Source organism: Sciurus vulgaris, assembly GCF_902686455.1.
Source record: "Sciurus vulgaris genome assembly, chromosome: 13".
Classification (NCBI taxonomy): Eukaryota; Metazoa; Chordata; class Mammalia; order Rodentia; family Sciuridae; genus Sciurus; species Sciurus vulgaris.
Window position 1 is genome coordinate 27,343,828 of NC_136474.1, and position 20,570 is coordinate 27,364,397.

The 20,570-nt window shown below is 43.5% G+C and overlaps 1 protein-coding gene across 3 annotated transcripts in view; it reads right to left on the reverse strand.

Annotated features, from left to right (window-relative positions):
* Positions 1 to 1,528: 1,528 nt before the first annotated feature.
* LOC306643145 (F-box/WD repeat-containing protein 12-like) overlaps positions 1,529 to 20,570 on the reverse strand; it is a 37,237-nt gene continuing 18,195 nt past the window's right edge. For 2 of the 3 annotated variants that reach the window (XM_079109067.1, XM_079109068.1), the window contains exons 5-10: positions 19,130 to 19,339; positions 7,868 to 8,026; positions 6,272 to 6,482; positions 5,157 to 5,335; positions 4,951 to 5,078; positions 1,529 to 3,830 (exon numbers count right to left, since the gene is read on the reverse strand). In XM_079109067.1, coding sequence (XP_078965193.1) covers positions 3,704 to 3,830; positions 4,951 to 5,078; positions 5,157 to 5,335; positions 6,272 to 6,482; positions 7,868 to 8,026; positions 19,130 to 19,339 — 1,014 coding nt within the window. In that variant the 3' untranslated portion in view covers positions 1,529 to 3,703. The remainder of the gene's footprint in view (positions 3,831 to 4,950; positions 5,079 to 5,156; positions 5,336 to 6,271; positions 6,483 to 7,867; positions 8,027 to 19,129; positions 19,340 to 20,570) is intronic. The other variant, XM_079109069.1, reaches the window with a different exon arrangement.

A 20,570-nucleotide genomic window follows, 5' to 3' on the forward strand; every position in this document is an offset into this window, starting at 1 on the left:
AAGTGGCCTGCTGCACCCTGGTGCCTCTTTATACAGCACCATTTCCACAGCGTGAAAAGAGGTCCTGCCAATGGGTCGGAGAGTAGCTGGCCATTCACATGGAAGGAAAAGTGATATATGCAGACTTTTGGGCAGTGGCAGTGGTTTGACTGGTCTGAGGAAGAGGGGAATGGGCAGAACATGCATATTTGTATCTTACCTGAAGTCCACCAAAGGCCACATACTGCAGAGAAGGTTCTCCATAATCAGGTGAGTAGGATGATACATCTTCCAACTGCCAAACAGTCAGAACTCGTCACAACCTGGCCTTTGTACAAAGGGACCGTATGTACACATAGTAGAAATAAAAGCTACGTATGAGCCCAGTGAAAAGGGCCTTCCCTCTGATAGTTGCCAGGACCAAAGGCTGGTCCAGACTGGTGCTGTACTATTGATTAAGCGCCATTAATCACCCCACCGAGGAAACACCCTGGAGTGCTCAACTTACCAGTGTGGACAAGAACCAAGGAAAGGGGACTCCCTCCTGTTTTACCAACACTCCTGCCACAGTTAGCTCATTTGGGGGTTGAGTCAACATGTTTTTAACTTTATGGTGTCTTTTGTTGTACAAATGATTTAAGTCCTGAATGGACTAATTTTTTTTTTCTATTACTTAATCCAGATTTACAGGATACTCCTGATTTTCCTATAATAAAGTTGATTTTTTTTTTTTTTTTGGTTTACATCTTTTACTTCACACTTAAGAAATCGTTGTGTATGCCATGAGGAAGGGCTCTGATTTCATTCCATTTGGAAAACAAGTCTCTCCAATAAAGGGCCAAAAATAGACATTTCTCCAAAGAAAATGTACAAAGGACTAGTGACATGAAAGCATTAGCTTTCCCCTGATTTGAAAGGTCATCGAGTGTATCCAAATTTCCAGATATACACCGCTTTGTTTCTTAACCCTCTCTATTCCACTGTCTATTCATACATCACTACCACCTTGTTTTAAGGACTAAATTTTGTCCTCATAAATCACAGGGCAGATCTATCCACCCTCTAACTTGTTTCTGCAAGATTGTCTTAGCTGTTCTTACACCTTTATAGTTCCACTTTTCACATCCCATTTGAAAAAAAAGTACAGCAGCCAGGTTTGGGGCACACGCCTGTAATCCCAGCAACTAATGCAGGTGGACTATAAATTCAAGGCTAGCCACAGCAATTTAGCAAACCCTGCCTCAAAGAATAAAAGGACTGCAGATGTAGCTCAGCAGAAAAGTGCCCCTTAGGTTCAATCGCCAGGACCAAAATAAAACTATACATAGCATTTTTACAAGTACTGCTTTCGATTTATGATCTCTTTAAAATAGTAATTCTTCTATTTATGGATTAACTCTTTATTCCTCTAGAAAAGCTTTGTGGATTTTTTTCCCTCCAAGTATTTAAGGAAAAAAAAAGTCACCAGGTGTGGTGAACACGCCTGCAATTTAGGAGGCTGAGGCAGGAAGATCACAAGTTTGAGGCCAGCCTTAGCAGTCTCAAAATAAAAAGGCCTAGGAATGTGGCTCAAGGGTTAAGAACCCTTCAGTTCAATTCCCAGCCTCATGCTGAATTTTTGCTTACTAATTCTTAAAATTTTCTTAGGTTTCTAAAAGAAATAATCTGGTTCAGAAATTATGATGACTACACATCTCCCTTTCTAATATTTTTAGAAATTAAGTATATATATATATATATTTTAAAAAAGGTCCTACATGTATTAGTACCTGCAAGATAATACTTAATTATGGTGATGATCCTTGTCACCCTTACCTCATTTCTAACTTGCAATAGAAGGACATGAAGAAGGTTCATAGTTGTGCATGCTTCTGTGGGTCCTCATACTTCCCAGGTGCAGCAGTGCCTGCTAAGTGCACTTGGGAGGACTTGAGAACATGGCATATTCTCCAGGTGCTTCTTCCCAGGGCTAGGGCAACATGCCCCCAAAACTGTGTTGTTGTGGTACAAGACCATCTGCCAGACTTAACGCACACCTTCAGCAAAATAAATGAGTAACCAGAACTTCCTGTGTTCCCCACTCAGCCGTCACACACCCTGAGAGTAGGAATCCCTAGAGCTGTACACTTTCTTGGGTAGGGCCACCAGACCCAGCTGCATCACCCTATTCAAAGAGCCAAGGAGGACGGGTATGGATCTGATTATTTCCTTCCTTTGAGGACTTATAAGAACTGCATCTGTTCCTCAATCCCCAGGGATCCAAGTCCCCCAGGCGGAACTATAAACTCAACATTCTGATCGCCAGTCTCTCACCAATTCCCCAACCCCTATCATTGAATCTTCAGCAAAATCTGTATTCTCAGGTTATGTAAATTTCCCCTTGACCTTCTAAATGAAACAGTTCTTTCCCTTCTTGCTGTGTCATGGAATTCTCGTGTCAGCTAATTTCTCTCGTCTCCTGCCCCTCCTCACTACTTTCTGTCAAGACACCTCAGTCCTGGTCATCCTTAACACTCAGGCCAGGAGTTCAGAACATTACACATTATGATGGAACTAGGAAAGATGCCACCCTGACAGTTTCAAGAGCTAGTGAGAGACCCAGGCAATGACTCCATCCAGTCTTGGTCACAAAGGATACAGCGGCTGTGCTAGGTTTAGAAGTTTGAAAGGTCAAATATAGGAAACGGCATTATTGTATTGGGCGAAGTAGAAAGTACTAAATTGCTTTTTATCCTTATTTTCTATTTGCAAGTTTTTCCTTCCTATTTTTGAAGAATTTTCCACTATGCGTATCTTGATTGGGAGCACTTACTATGGAAACTGAAGGAACCAGACTCCCCTCTCTCCCCACTTATTGGAACCTCCTTCCCTCCCTCCCTCCAAAGCTGCTAGGTTTCTCTGTGGTGGCATGGTGCCTATTCAGTGACAAGAAATAAGCAACACAGTGGTAGCAAATCACAGAGCCTGGGGGAAATGGATCCCAGGGATGGTTCAAGCCAGACTTGCTGCAGCAGGACTGGCTTGTCTCCTGCTTCCTGGCTATCCTTTGTTTTATCCTGTTTGTCCCACTTTCCCAATGACCCAGTGGGCTACTCCATTTCCTTCCAATAAATTTCTTTTTGGTTTCAGTCAGTATCTGCTCCTACTGCTTACAATTAAGAACTCTAAATGATACATCTACCAACCCAGGCGGGCTTCCATACTGACCAACTGGAAGGGACACTAACGACATAACACAAACAATGGCAGCTCTAGAGTTATGTAAGAGAGTACCACGGAACCTACCTATGTGACAGCAAGAACTACGCACTCATGTGTCTAAAAGCATATAAAAAAGATTAAAAAATACTCAGTTCATGATACATTAGGTAACAAAATTTATAATCCTAATACTTTAAGCATGGGCTTTCTGGTACCCTCAAAATTTTATTCAACTCCTGTCTGCCACCAATAATCTGAAAAATCTTGGACATGTTGCTTAGCATCTGGAAAATTGGGATAATAATGGCTAATTACTCCCCTTTCTATTTTATTTTCCTTGTCTGAAAAACAAAGAAGATAGTACCTCCTTCACTGGCCTGTTGTGATGGCTTAAAGTCACAGAGCACAATGCACTTGGCACACAGTGAGCATGTAAGAATGACTCCTTTCCCAACACTAATAACGTAATTAGTTTTTGTACATAATGTACATAATGCAAGTGCTCTTCCAAAGTGAGATGGCTTCAACTGGTGCAATCTTTTTGGCCACGTTGAACTCTGAAGCAGTATGATCTCAGAATACTTGTTCCACTGCTTCTGGCTTCCACACCCACGATGCTCATTCCGTCACTTTCCACACGACTAAATCCACTGCAAAGAGAAGGAGTGTGTCAGTGTTAATCGGAAAAAAGGTCAGAATTTAAAGAGTAAAAGCTTTAAAAATATATATATATATTTTTTATATATATAAATATATAAATTTATATATATATAAAAAAATATATATATATATATTTTTTTTTAGTTGGCATTGGACCTTTATCTATTTATATGTGGTGCTGAAAATCGAACCCAGTGCCTTGCATGTGCTAGGCAAGCACTCTACCACTGAGCCACAACCCTAGTCCATGAAAGCTTTTTCATGAAGATCAAACTCTGCCTTCTGCACCTTCTCATATCCAGTCAACCCCATCCAGCCCTGTTTCCTTCCCTTGCTGTGGGCTTTGATTTGAGGACCTAAATTCATTTGTCACGACTAGCAAATTATTAGCACATTCTTAAGTGGAAAAACCATTTTGGGCCCTTCTGACAATAGCTGCCTGAATCACAGTGATTCCAGGTGTTCTAAGAAACTTCTTAAAGAAAGGCATCTAACTTAATCTGGACAAGTCTGAGTCATTTCCCCAGAATTTAGAATTAACTTATCAATTTCTGGTCAGGCTCACTGCTCTCTTGAATGAAGGAGACTTAACCACAGGGGCTCATGGGTGCAGTCATTTCTCACAAGGTCAGAGTCACAGTCCAACCTGGGCTTGCCCATTTAGTTCCTGTGGGGCTTTGAACAAATCATCCACATTGCTCAGCCTTTGTTTCACCTGTGGATGACGCCAACTGCACATGATTGTTTTGCACCTCACAAGAGATAACGTATACACTGCATACCTAGAGCCAGCAATCTGGTTAACGGAAAAGGAAGCAAAGTATGAGCAGAAGCTAGTCTTGGGTCTACTTAGTAAGGGACAGGATGGGCATGTGGCTAAGTCCTATTAACATCCTTTCCAACACTTCCTTTTTAAAAACTTTGAGATAGGTGTGGTGGCACAGGCCTGTAGTCCCAGGTACTTGGATAAGGAGGAAGAAGCAGCCCTGGAGTTCAAGGCCAACCTGAGTGACACAAGAAGACCCTGTCTTCAAAACAAAGTAAAAAACATGGCTTTGTAGGCCACAGATGCCCACTTTACAGGCAAAATGAAGGAACACAGCCAATTACCTGGCCCATCTGTGGGATCCCCCAAGCAAGTGATAGCAGCTCTTGAGGACTGGGAATTTGTTTTCCTTATTCCACACGTAGACACGCAAAGAGAGGTCGAAGGAAGAGGTGATGACTCGCTCTGGGTCCTTGAAATGAAGTCAAGTGAGGCAATGACATGGACTCCTGAAGGAGAGCATGCCATGGGCAGGGGACGCTGCACTCACCACCCACATGGATGTGATGGGCCTCTGGTGGTCCCGGAAGGCTACAAGCTGCAGACCATGTATGGTGAACAGAACCAGCTCTGACCCGGAAGCCAGCAGGATCACCTGAGAGCCATGGCCCTGCATGAGGTGAGGAGGCATCATGATGTCCGGCAAGAGGAAACTGGCCACCTGTTGTACTTTTTGGAATAAAAACAAAGATTGGCTTCTCTGAGCTAGACACGTGCCTCAGTTAAGATGATGTGGTACACTGAAAAGAACATCTTTGTAGTTAGACCTGCACTTAATCCCGATCCATGCGTTACTCCCCTAAATCTCCAGTTCATCGGCAACAAAATAGTGATTATAACATTACAATCACAGGAGACTGTCTGATTCAATGCCATATGCTTGTGGAAATGACTGACGAGTATGTCATTCAGGGAATCAGGGTTCCCTTACTTATTCTCTTTTCCTTCTAACACAGGGTGAAAGAAGAAATGGCCATGTGACAACTGTATGACATCTGCCAAAAACTATTGAAGATACAGTTCATTATACTGCATAGTATTCTTTATTACAGGAAAAAAATTACGTCTTATGAAGAATATTTCCTCATCAGACAAGGCATCTATTATACATGGTGTTTCCCTTTTTTTCCTCAACAAACAGGAAGCTCAGAGCAAAACTGAGTCATATGAAATGAAAACAAAAGGGAAAAAATGCCATGACACAAAGGGAAGGTCTCTCAGTGATGTGGGGCTTAGGAAATAGAGGAGACGGTGGGGAGAGCCATGGGTCTTACTGGACTAGGAACTCCTCGGGGAAAACAAACTGTAGCCTTTATTCATCTTTGCACTTGACGCTGAGAGCAGGGTCTCTGACATAATCAGGAGAAAGGTAGTAAATGGAAGCAGGAAGGGCAGGGGGTCTGTGGAAGGGTACTTAATGTCTTAATCTCAGGACCACGAAGGGGGCCCAACATGTGGCACGAGTTCCATCATTCTACCAGGATACAAGATCACAAGGTAACTTCTGCTTGGCTATACCACCGAGAGCGAAGGAAAGTGTCACCAGAGAGATATGGAGACAACATACTGTAATGGTGGCGACATGGCCAGCAAGGGGACTCTTACCCAGAATGTGCACTCTATCCCTGGACTTCGTGGCTTTTAACTCAAACGTAGTGACAACCAGCTGCCTGCCACTGCCATTTCTGTGTATAATAATCAGCCTGGCAGCTTCATCGGGGACCCAGCAGGCTTTGGAACTCAGCTGGACGGTGAGGGTGGTGGAAGTAGTAAGTTCGTCTTCTGATGGGTGCAGCAAGGACTGAGTGTGGATCACCTGGGGAAATACCCCTGCACTGTCACAGTGCAGATGAGGGAGTGGCTTCTCAGACTGAGCACTCAGAAAACCACACCCCAACCCGACTGGCTGCATACCCCACCAGCCCTGCTGAGCCTGGCCAGGGAGCCCATGCCACATGCACACCCTCCTTCCAGACTGTGAATGGACCGGGCTGTTTGAGGTTAATCTGAGCTTAATCTGGCCCCGCTGGAAACGTCCTGGTACGCTAGTCCCACTGAGACTAGTGTGAGAGATGAATCGCATAAATGGAGTTTCTATTTTTGACCACTGTGGTCACTGTTTTGCTGATGCTTCAAATGTCTCCCTGCATATTCCTTCAGTGACTCCTTAGGCCTCCTCTAGGCCCCGGCCTGATTTTACAAAGGGTCCTGGTAGTTCCTCCCATGGCCTCTGCACCTGGCTCTTCTTTTCTGACCACTTACCTCCCTGGCTTCTAGGTCTTAAAGCTCCTACCTCTTCCTGCTCTGACAATTCTTGTTCTCTCTCTGTCCTTCCTCCTCCACAAGACCATAACCAGCTGTCTATATTTTACTATGCTCTAACTTCCCAGTTCAGGCCCTGTCACTCAAAAAGTATTTCATTTGCTGGGCATGGTGGCCCATGCCTGTAATCCCAGCTGCTCAGGAGGCTGAGGCAGGAGGATCACAAGTTTGAGGCTACTCTCAGCCACTCAACAAGACCCTGTCTCAAAACAAAAAAGGAAAAGTGCAAGGGATACAGCTCAGTGATAGGGTACCCCCGAGTTTGATCCCCAGTACAAAAAGAAAAAAGAAAAAACTGCTTTATTCCCTGGCAAATGACAGCCATCTCTGCATGCATGTGGCTGGGACCCTTTGTGGCTGACACAGCATCATAGCACAGAACAAGGCAGCACTGAAGACATGCCCACAAAACAGGAGGTACAACAGAGTTCAGCATTAAAATCTTTTCTAGGAACCAGATGTTCCCCTCACCGACGCTATCACTGAAACTATTCTCAAATCACCAAAAGGCTCTTGGACGTTTTCCACCAGTATGTTCCTAAAGCCCCAAACCTGTTCATCTGAACACCTCTGCCTCCCCAGCAGGGTTGGCTCCTTCTAGCCCACTGGTAGTATGGCAGCCAGAAAAGAGCAGAAGTTCAGGGAGGCATGAACTTCCGAGCTTCCCATCTGCTAGAAAGAGATGTTAAGGCTGGAACAGAGCCCCAAGGACAGAAAGTAGTTCTTGGTAAGCAACAGGGCCCACTCCTGCCAGCCATGGGGCTTGATCTTATGCACAAAGCCGTTCTTGAACTCACATGACACAACACTGGATGCCAGACCCTCTATTTTCCTCTCACAAGGCCAGGTCCCCCAAGGAAGGGGCTCCACAGCACTGACCTTTGGGCCCAGGTCTGAACTGGGTGAGGATGCAAACAGCCACTGTCGGTCAGGAGAGCAGATAAGGCTCACAGAGGTATTAGGAAACATGGTCACTTTGGACACCACCTGCAGCTGAGGCACCGTCAGTGTGTAGAGATTCCCTTCAGCACAAGCCACCTGCAACAGACAAGGAATCAGACCACCAGAGTGGGAGAGGGGCCAGAGCCCTGAGCCCAGCAGAAAGCCTCACCTTCTGACCTGTCCTCACCAGAATGGAAACAAGTGTTTAACTGCTGCCCCCACAGGGTGAGTGCCAGTTACTTTAGGTCGAACCTTAGAAGATTTTTTCCAATACACTCACAGGACTGGGGTATAGCTCAGTGGAAGCTTGCCTAGCATGCATGTAGCCCTGGGTTCCTTCCCTAGCGTGGCAAAAATAAATACACGGACAAAAATGAACACAGTCAAGCAACAGGAGACTTTAGAGCAGAGGTTCTACTCCCCTCCCTGCAGGGTTCATGAGTGACCTTTTCATGCCCTTTCCACCCACTAGCAGAGGCATACTGGGTCACATGGCATGCCGAGGGCAACCTGCTTTAAAACACTCGCTGGAGATTTCCATACTAGTGGACATTTTCTTTTGACTTCCTCTCTTACTGATAGAAATTTGAACTGTTGAATCACTGCTGCAATGAGTGCTCTTGCAAACACCCTGGACCCAGATCCTACAGCTGTGTTAGAGAAGAACCCTAATGGAGTTACTAGATCAAAGGGTATGCATCTTTCTAAAGGGCGCCAAACCACATTCTTCAAAAACCCCGCATAAAACAGTTATTTCTCTTGATCTAATTTATAATATTTTAACTTGGGTACAATAAAATACTATCTCAGTGTATATTTTATTAGAACACAATTATACACAGTTATCTGAGTTCATTTTGACAAAATCATGCATGCAAGGAATTTGATTTCAATCCCCAGCCCCCCTTTCTTCCCCCTGCATCTCCCTCCTCTCCTCTATTGTCATCTTTCATGCCTTTATTTGTGCTTGGTACTTTCTACAAAGGTGAAATTTCCTTGCACATTTATGTATATGTATACAACATGAATTTGTTAGATTCATTCCATATTTTCTCCCCTTTCCCTTCCTCCCTCTCGTTCTCCTACTCCACTGATCTTCCCTGTATCTTTATGATATCTGACCCCCACCCAACCTTCTTTCCCTTATTTTGCTCTAGCTTCCACATAAGAGAGAACATTCAACCTCTGATTTTCTTAGTATGGCTTATTTCACTTAGCATGATTTCCTCCATTTCCATTCATATACAGCAAATGTCATTATCTCATTCTTTATGGCTGAGTAAAACTCTATTGTGTATATATACCACATTTTCTTGATCCATTATCTATTGACAAGCATTTGGCTACTGTGAACTGTGCTGTTATAAACACTGAAGTGACTGTATTGCTACAGTATGCTGATTTTCATTTTTCTTGATGAATACCAAAGAATGGGATAGCTGGGTCATATAGTGGTTCCTAGTTTAAAAAAAAAAATTTATTGGTTCTTTTTAGTTATACATTAACAATAGGATTTTTTTGACATAATTATAAAAGCATGGAATATAATCTGCTCTAACTTGGTCCCCAGTACTTCCCCTTTCTCTCCCCTTCTTCCCTTCCCCCAACTCTACTGATCCCTCTACTATTTACTAATAGTTGGGTTTTTTCCCTAAATGTCTTGTGGATGTACATGACAGTGAGTTTCACTGATATATTCACATATGAACACGGGAAAGTTAGGCCAGATTCATTCCACCGGTTTCCCTATCCTATCCCTCCTCCCTTCCCTTCCCTCTTGTCTACTCCACTGAACTTCTACTCTTTTTTTTAACCCCCTACCCAGCCATTTCAGATTAGCTTTTGCATATCAGAGAAAACATGACCTTTAACTACTGGGGATTGGCTTATTTCACTTAGCATGGTAGTCCCCAGTTCCATCCATTTACCAGCAAATGCCACAATGTTGTTGTTCTTTATGGCTGAGTAATGCTCATCTATTGAAGGGCACCTAGCTTGGCTGTTGTAAATTACGCTGCTATAAACACAGATGTGGCTGCATCACTGGAGTATGCTGACTTTAAACCTTTCAGATATATATATACCAAGGAATGGGATAGCTCAGTCATTTGGTGGTTCCATTCCTAGTTTTTGGAGGGATCTCCACACCTTCAGAGTGGTCATACTAATTTGCAGTCTCACCAACAATGTGTCAGTGTACTTTTCCCCCTACATCCTCACAGGCATTTATTATCATTCATGTTCTTGATAAATGCCACTCTCACTGGAACAAGAAGAAATCGTAGTGTAGTTTTGATTTGCATTTCACTGATGGCTAGAGATGTTGTACATTTTTCTGCATATTTGTTGACCATCTGTGTTTCTTCTTTTGAAAAATTTATTTGGTTCTTTTGCCCATTTATTGATTGGGTTATCTGTTCTTCTGGCATTGAATTTTTTGAGTTCTTAATATATTCTGGATTTAATCCCCTGTCAGAGCAATAGCTGGCCAAGATTTTTTCTCATTCTGTAGGCTTACTCTTCCCTCTCAGGAACGTCACTGTGCAGGAGCTTTTTGATTCTATGGCACTCCACTTACTCTTGGTTTTACTTCGTCAGCTTCAGGGCTCTTGTTGAGGAAGTCAGTGCCTGCACCTACATGATGGTGTGTTTTCTTATAGCAATCGCAAGGTTTCTGGTCTAAGTCTTGGATGCATTTTGAATTTTTGTGCAGGGTAAGAGACAGGTATCTACTTTCATTCTTCTACATATGGATATCAAGTTTTCCCAGCACCATTTGTTAAAAAAGGTTGTCTTTTCTTCAACATACATTTTTGGTACCTTTATCAAATATCAGATGGTAGTAACTATGTGTGTTTGTATCTTCTACTCTGTTCCACTGATCTTTACATTTGATGCTAATACCAGGCTGTTTTTAATTTTTAAAAATATTTGCTTATCTGGCTGGGCCTGGGGTGCACACCTGTAATCCCAGTGGCTCAGGAGGCCGAGGCTGTCTCTCTACCTGGCTGGGGTCTCCACTCTACAGCGTGCTCAGCAGGAAGATCAACAGCCTGACCAGCACAGGCACACGGAGCGTGAAGAAGACCAGTTACCACACGATGTGCTCAGGCCCTCACTCCTGAAAGCAGGGGGCTCACCAGGACCCCGTAAAGCACCTGAGTTATTGCCACTGCCTAATGTCTCCATACCAACAAAGATTCTTGTCAGAGGCCATGTCTGAATCATGGGTTTGTCTGAGCCATCACAAGGCAGCGGGCTTGCTTTTCTGAGAACTCTCAGTGAAATTCCACCCATTGAGATTGCTCAGGTTATGCCAACACCTTGCCTTGGCCTGGCCAGCCCTAGGTTCAAATGCAGCTGCCTAGAGGTAGAGAGGAGGTGGCATGACTTGCCAAGCCCCAAACAACTTGTTTTTCCCATCATCATCCTGTTTTCCTCAAGAAGCCTGTCACACTGAAACCCTTTGATGTTCCTACCTATAAAAATAAAACGCAGGCTTTTGTTCTTTGTTAGACCAGTCTCCATCAGAGCTGGCAGATTCCACTTTTCATTTATTTCCATGCCTTGTCTTTGTTTCTTAAATTTCTCATACCCTTAATATTTTTAATCTGACTCATCGCCCTACTCAGGGAAACTGTGAACATCACTCAGGTCAAGACAGATTCTGATTTTCTGGGTTACTAGGTGTTTCAGTTAGCTTTTTCACTGCTATGACTGATAGACCTTACAAAAACAATTTTAAAGGAGGAACAGTTTATTTGGGGGCTCACAATTTCTGAGACTTCAGTCCAGACAGCTGGCTCCATTCCTCAGGGCTTGAGGTAAAGCAGAACATCATGGCAGAAGAGGGTGGTAGAGGGAAGCAGCTCACATTGATTAGGAAGCACAGAGAGACTCCACTTGTGAGATACAAAACATATATCCCAAAGGCACACCCTCAATGTCCCACCCTCCTCCAGACACACCCGACTCACCTTCAGTTACCACTCAGTTAATCCCATCGGGGATTAAGGCACTGATTGGGTTAAGGGTCTCATAACCCAATCATTTCTCCTCTAAACCTTCTTACATTGTCTCACACACGAGCTTTTCAGGGGCACCTTACTTCCAAACCCTAACACTGGGAGTAACACCTGTGTCACCCAGAGGCATCAACCCCTTGAAAAGCCATGACAAATGCTTCACCTACTTGTCTTCATCATCCCCCTTTGTAAAGCGTGGGAGAACGGCATCACCCTGCTAGAGAACTAGAAAATGACCAACACACGGACACAAACCCAAATAAATACAATTTTCTCATACTAGACAAAGGTGCCAAAAATATGCAATGGAGAAAAGATAGCCTCTTCAACAAATGGTGCTGGGAGAATTGGAAATCCATATGCAACAGAATGAAACTAAACCCATATCTCTCACCCTGCACAAAACTCAACTCACAATGGATCAAGGACCTTGAAATCAGACCAGAGACCCTCCATCCTATAGAAGAAAAAGTAGGTCCAAATCTTCACCTTGTTGGCTTAGGATCAGACTTCCTTAACAGGACTCCCATAGCACAAGAAATAAAAGCAAGAATCAATAACTGGGATAGATTCAAACTAAATAGCTTTCTCTCAGCAAAGGAAACTATCAGCAATGCGAAGAGAGAGCCTACAGAGTGGGAGAATATCTTTGCCACTCATACTTCAGATAGAACACTAATTTCCAGAATATATAAAGAACTCAAAAAACTCTACACCAAGAATACAAATAACCCAATCAACAAATGGGCTAAGGAAATGAACAGACGCTTCACAGAAGATCTACAAGCAATCAACAAACATGAAAAAATGTTCACCATCTTTAGTAATAAGAGAAATGCAAATCAAAACTACACTAAGATTCTATCTCACCCCAATTAGAATGGCAATTATCAAGAATACAAGCAACAATAGGTGTTGGAGAGAATGTGGGGAAAAAGGTACACTCATACATTGCTGGTGGGACTGCAAATTAGTGCAGCCACTCTGGAAAGCAGTGTGGAGATTCCTTAGAAAACATGGAATGGACCCACCATTTGACCCAGCTATCCCACTCCTTGGCCTATACCCAAAGGACTTAAAATCAGCATACTACAGAGATACAGCCACATCAATGTTCATAGCTGCTCAATTCACAATAGCCAGACTGTGGAACCAACCTAGATGCCCTTCAATTAATGAATGGATAAAGAAACTGTGGTATATATATACAGTGGAATAGTACTCAGCTATAAAGAATAATAAAATTATGTCATTTGCAGGCAAATGGATGAAATTGGAGAATATCATGTTAAGTGAGATAAGCCAGTCTCAAAAATCCAAAAGGCAAATGATCTCACTGATAAGCGGATGATGACACTTAATGGGGGGTTGGAGGGGGACAAGAATGGAGGAAGGAGGGACTGTACAGAGGGAAAAGAGAGGTGGGAGGGGTGGGGGGGAAGGAGAAAAATAACGGAATGAATCAAACATCATTACTCTATGTAAATGTATGAACATGCAAATGGTATGCTGTTACTCCATGAACAAACTGAAACAATATGTATCCCATTTGTTTACAATAAAAATAAATTTAAAAAAAAAAGAAAGAAAGAAAACGACCAACAGAGATTTGGGATTCCACTTAGTTCCATAGTTTACCAGTGTGCTAAGGGGCTACTCCCTTCCTCGCTTAGGCTCAAAGCCTCTAAAGCCAATAAGGGAAACATTGCCACAAGGGTCCCCTAACACTTATTTGGGATTCTTTGGGATAACTAACTTATAAGCAGGATAGAGAAGATGTCCTCCACCCCCAAAGTATATACATGAAAGAAAAAAGAAGGAAATAAAAACAATTCAAGGGAAGGAACCAAAAACTCAAAATAGGGCTGGCCCATGCCAAAACCACAGTTCTCTTCAGCACCTACAATGTGAAAAAAAAGCTCGATATCTTTTAGATCTTCTGAGGTGCTACTAAGTCATAAAACAGCAACCTCCTATTCTTAAAAACTGTTCAAGCAGAGCTGGGGATATAGCTAAGTTGGTAGAGTGCTTGCCTTGCAAGCACAAGGCCCTTGGTTCAATCCCCAGCAACGCTTGTAACTTGTGTTCAAGTTACACACAGCCCATGCCTATAATCTGAGACTCAGGAGGCTGAGGCAAGAGGATTCCAAATTCAAGGTCAGCCTCAAAAATTCAGCAAGAACGTTTCCAAAAACCAAAAATTGTCTAAAAGAGGTAGGGATGTAGGTCAGTGAACAAAAAGCTTGCTTAGCATACGTGAAGCCCTCAATTCAATCCCTAGCATACAAAACAAATGCTTCTCAAACTATTTTTCAGGACACAGGCACACACCCCTAGGACCTCACTTTTTTTTTTTTTTTTTTTTTTCTGGAGGTGGTGTGCTGTGCTAGGAATCAAACCCAAGGCCTCATGTTTGCCAGGCAAAATGTGTTACCACTGAGCCACATCCCCGGCCCACACTGAAAATAATCTTGAAGGCCTGGGGGAACCAAGCCTTCAGTGAGGAGAAACAGGGATAAGAACAGAGCCTCACAATCCTAAGTTAGAAACCAGGGATGTCCTCAACAATTGCAGGACAGATCACCTGGACCAGTGTCCAGCTGTGTACTATTTCATCAAGATATTCCTGGCTACAACCAATCCACCCTCTGTTTCCTTTTACCCTACCACTTAAATCCTTTGCTGCTGGCCAGTGGGAACAGACAAGGTTGCACCATCTCTCCTTGTTGGCTGACTGTCAATAAAGCCCTTTGTTTTTGCAACAATTCAGGCCTTAGTATTAGCTTATTATGCTTCTCAGGCAGCAAGCTCTTGCTCATTGTATCACTGTAGGCCATATATTCCCGTTACAAAGTTTCTTTAGGCCTCTTTAAGGTGGTATTCACAACTAAGTCTATTCTGAACTTTCACAATAAAAGCTCTTGAAACTGTTCATAAATAGGTGTGGTGGTCTGTGCCTGTAATTCCAGTAACTTGGGAGGTCAAAACAAGAGAATCCACAAGTTCAAAGCCAGCTTCAGTAATCTAGTAAGACCCTCAGCAGTACAGTAAGACCCCATCTGAAAAGTTAAAAAAAGGGATTAGGGATATAGCTCAGTGGCAAAGCATCCCAGTGTTCAATTCCCAGTACAAAGAAAAGAAAGGAAAATTGAAGAAAAAGGGAGGGGACACTATCCACATTGCAACACCACAGGCACCTCATTACTGCCCCCAGGGATTTCTGCACCACACAGCCTTCAGTAACCTCCTCCCAGCCCTCCACCAGGCTCTGGACCACCCATGACAGCCATGTGCTACCCACGGTGTTGGTGCAAAAACTTGTCCTCCTTGGTGCCACACAACATACCTTAGAACAAAAACTGCCGGCTGCACGTGGGGCCCTTCTGGGGGTGGAGGCTCACAATGCCTGACTCTGGCCCATGACTCTGTCCCCAGTGGCATGTTGTACCTTGGGTCCTAGAAGCAGCACCCACAGAAGCCTTCCTGCCAAGAACATACATGACGTCTTCAGGACAAGGTCAGACCTGAGTCATACAGAGTCCTTTGTAGGAGGATGCAGCTTCTCTTTGTGCTCAGTCACTCCCTATATGCAGTGGTCTTGGAGGCCACCCGTCTCTAGGACCACCAACTCCCTGAGAGGCTCCTGAGCAACCCATGAAGTGTATCCACATACTTTTCAGATGGCACTGCCACCACTGCATGTGACAACCTCACTGGAGAGTTGCTGCAGTTCATCCCTTAACTGAATTCATCATTCTTAAAGACAAACAGTAAAACACCATTTTTCTAAAATGCCCTTACCCAGGAACTTAGCCAAGTTAGGGGGACAATAAGAGCAAGCCTGGACCAAAGTGTCCAGGTAAATACGATCTCAGAGGACACTGACTCTCCTCCATTCACGTGTATCAGACAGGGCAGACTGGGGTCACCGTAAGAACTGCTTCCTGCATACATGCTCACTGAGATGCCGAAGGGAGTGAGGACAAAGCAACCTAATGCTGTACCTACTTCTGTAGCCCAGTTCTCTACCCCGTCCTGGCAGTAACTGGCATGGATCTGAGTGCTGTTGAATGGGAACTGCTCAAACCAGCTGGCTGTCGCTGAACAAAGCATGGTGGGAGAATGTAGGTGCAATTTTCTGGGGAAGCACAGTCACTATGTGAAATGGAAGTGCAGCTGTCCAGCCTGTCACCACTGGACTTTCTGATGAAGCACCTGTACAGCTTGTCATCACTGGCTCTTCCCTGTAAGCTTTTCTCAGTAAACCTTACATCTCAACATCCCAAATCCAGGTGTTTTCTTTGGTCTCTTGGCAGTTTCCTCATTGCCCTAGCACAACTGGGCTATGACTGATACACTGAAATGTCCAGTTGAGATGAGGAAGGTGGGGGCCCAGAAGTCAGCATAGTTGGGGAAACCTCAAGCATTACCTTAGCCAGATGCCCTGTCAACAGTGAGCCCCTCCTGCACATATTTACAGGTGCTAGACCATCGCCTAAGGTCTGGCAGTGTGGTCAAAGGTAGAAACAATTCCTGATCCAAGGATCCCTCTTGAGCATAAAGACCTTTGGAATTCTCTTACCTCCCAGATACCCAAAATATAAATCAAGGCTGCACATGTGTCTGAAACATACTCAAGTCATAAGACAAAGCTTCACCAAGACATCCCTCACCCGCTTCATATATTCAGACATTATTGAGAGACAAAAAAAGCACTTCACTTCTCAGAATACACAGCACTGGGCTCTTGAAGAAGTCCTTCAACAGAACTTTCATTTTATTACCAGCCTCAGAATGCAGGCCTCTGAGGGCCCCACAATGTTCTATCTATATAAGCTCAAAATCGATTACACAAAACCCATGTGCATTTCAGTCCTCTAACACTGGGGTGAACTGTATTAAGTGGTCTGACTCCACTTTTGATGTCTGGTGGTTGACAGTTTTTAAGCATCACTTCCCTCTCTTCCCCTTCCATTCTGTATCAGGGCAAGCTGATGGCACTGGCATCAAGTTCAGACCACATAAACCTGGCCCCAGCACAACACCCTCTGGCCCATGCCAGCCACAAGAAAAGCCCAACTCAGTCATTCTTCTCTGGCTTTCCTAAACCACTTTCTGACCTGCCTCCTAAGAGCCTGCCCCATGGAATCCTCAGTCTTGCCATCCAAACCAAAACCTAGGCTGAGATTGATTCTGCCCTGACAGGGCAGCTGCCAGACACTTTCGACTTGCTCTCACAATTGAGAGGCAATATGGCTTTCCACTACTCTTTGCAGAGTTACACTAGAGATTTATAATATGCACCTGATCTTACATAAGTTTACTGTTAATTGGTGAATTTAGTCTCCCTGGACAATTCAAGTGTTCCACCACTGAGCGATACACACAATCCTTACCTTCCGTTTTAAAAGACACTTTTTTCTAGTTATAGAATTCTCAGTTGAGTTACACCTGTCAAGGTATCATTCCACTGTCACCCAGTTTCCACTGCTGCTATTAAGAAGTCAGTCTAGGGCTAGGGTGTGGCTCGGTGGTAGAACACCTGCCCAGCATACACGAAGCCCTGAGTTTGATCCCCACCACTGCAAAGAGGGAAAGATGTCAGTTTGAAGGTTGTTTTATTTCCTCTGGCTGCTATTAAGATTTTTCATAGTCCTCAATTATCTGAATTCACTGTGTCAGGTCCATATACAGATATATTTTTATTTACTCTGCTCAGGGCTATAGGCCCTCTTGATTCCATAGATTAACATCCTAGTCTATTTTGGCAAAGTATCTACTATTGCCTCTTCAAAAATTTCTCCTTCCTCATTCACCTCCTCCTCTACTCTTAGGATACCAATTAAACATTTTTTGTGTATCATTTATGGTCTTGTGGAACGTTTGGCCTACAGACAGCAGCATCAGTATTAGCTAGGATCTTAGTAAAGTCAGAATCTCAAGCACTCCCTGTGAATCAGAATCTATTTAAACAAGATCTCAAAGTGATTCACATTCCCATTAAAATCTGAGAAGTATGGTGTATTTCTCTTTCCCATTCTTTCTATCCCTTTCAATCTGACTTCTTTTGATTTCTCTTCCAGTTCAATTCTTTTATATTCGCAACTGATTATAACACACATGTAGAAAATTGCACAAAACCTCAATAACTTCTGACAAAACAGAAATAGAACAGTCCGGAAGCTCCCTCCAATTATTTTGTGACCCCTGCTATTAAATCCAATCACTGCGGTTGTTTTTTTTTTTTTTTTTTTTTTTTTGGGGGGGGGAGGCGGGGACAGGGGGTACTGGAGATTGAACTCAGTGGCACTCAAGCACTGAGCCACATCTCCAGCCCTATTTTCTATTTTATTTAGATACAGGATCTCACTGAGTTGCTCAGCGCCTTGCTCTGAACTCTCGATCCTCCTGCCTCAGCCTCCAGAGCTGCTTAGCATGTACCACCATGCTGAGCAACCACTGGGTTCTTAATCTTTGTTAATGAATTCTTCTAGAATTTTCACTTGGTTCTTTTCTAAACCTGTTATTTTATTTTTTACATCTTTAAGTTCTCTATTAAAATTTATCTCCCTGAACATAGCAATTATGGATGTCTGAAGCCGTGTGACTCACTTTTTATCGTCTGCTGTTTCTACTGCCAGTTCTAGCTCACATGACCTCATCTCTTCATGTGCCTAGTTTTAAGTATATACTGAACATTGTATTTGGAAACAGAAATGATGTGAGCTATAGGATACTGTTAACATTATCCAGAAATTATTTTCATATACTCCGAATGAGTAACCAGAGTGCTAAACTCCCCTTACCTTTAGACTGTAACCACTAGTCCTACCTAATTCATGAGGGTTCACAGGGTCCATGCATGGTGGCCCTGCACTCCAGTGTTTGTCCCTAGGCTGTCAAAGGTCTGCTTAGCCTCTTGGCTGCCTAGACTAAAGGTTCCACAGCAAAAATAGTCCCAAATGAAAGGCTCACCACTTTCACTTCTGACATCTCCTTAATCTTCATCTACAAACTATTCACTCCTTTTTCAGCTCACTGATATTACCAAGTAGGTCTGCCATGGAGAGGGTCTGGCTCAAGACTCCACCACTCACAGTGGCCATGATGTCAGTATCCAGATCTTGGGAGGTGGCTGGGCCCTGCAGATACTCCTGAAAGCCAGGTCACTCACCAGCAGAAAAGAGCCCTCTGGATGGTCAAAGTTCTCCATTGCAGAACAGGACGTAGGTAAGCAGAAGGAGGCCCACTCCCACCCAGTCTCTGCTTTCCACACTTTGATCAATCCTTGCTTGTCCACAGTAGCAACCAGCTGCAGCTGAGGATAGGTCACCAAATTCACGAGAGGAGCAGGCTGCAGAGGACTGGACCAGATCTCCGTGCCCTGGCAACAACAAAATTAATATAACAACTGACATAGGGATCCATTTATTTCATAAATCATTATTGTTTTCATGCACTCAACCAGCATACATCGGCCTGTGCTTCACAGTACACATGGGCACAGAGATGAAAAGGATGTGACTGCGCCTTACAGCACTGTTAGGGAGCAGTAAAAAGACAGGCATGTCCTCGATGGAGAAAGAGCAGGACCATGCTGGAACACTAAGACCTCCCGAAGGCTGGGTAGCATCCACTAGGAACACAGGAGGGGAGCTTCACAATGGCATGATGCTCTGAGGCACTTCCCGTGTTACCCAGCGCTCACAGGAAAAATAAGGTGCAGACCAGACAAGGAGGCCCGAGGCCACACGGACACCTGCCCCGCAACAGGGGCTGCATGCAGCTGCTCTCCCAGTTGACAAAGACCTTTCACGTGTATTTTCTCACTTCAAGTCCTACGGCTACCCAGTTTTAAAACCCCACGACGACAAAAGAAAAGAATGAAGGAACTCTCACTCGTAAAACAGACACACACAAAAGAAAAAAAGAATCAAACTTTATCACAACAGAAACCACCAAGCCACAATAATAAATCAGAGAGAAGCAGAAAGGAAGAAAGAGTATATAAAACAATCAGAAAACAATAAAATACAACTTGTCAATAACCTTGAAATGTAAAAGGACTAACTTTTCCAATAAGATACAGGATGACTGAATGAATTAAAAAAGGAAGTAAGACCCAACAGTAGCTTCCTAGAATTCACTCCACCAGTAAAGACATGTAGACCAAAAGTGAAGGGATGGAAGAAGAAACTCCACACACGTGGAAACTAAAAGCAAGTAGGTACTATTCTCACATCAAATAAAAGAAACTTTTAAGTCAAAAACTATAAAAAGAGACAGTCATTATGTATCAACCAAAGGATCAATTCACCAGAGGATATAAAAATGAAAATATATACAAACCCAATACCAGACCACCTAATTATTAGATCTAAAGGAAGAAACTCTAAAACAATATTTGAGAGCTACAATACTCCATTTTCATTAATGAACATGTCATCAGGCAGATAATCAACAAAAGTCACAACAGAGTTGAACTATATATATACTACAGAGTTAATGAACCTAAGGGACACTTACAAAACATTTCAGCCTGTGGCTGAAGAATACATTCTCATCAGCACATGGTTCACTCTCCAGAACAGACCCAAGAGCAGGCTACAAGTCAA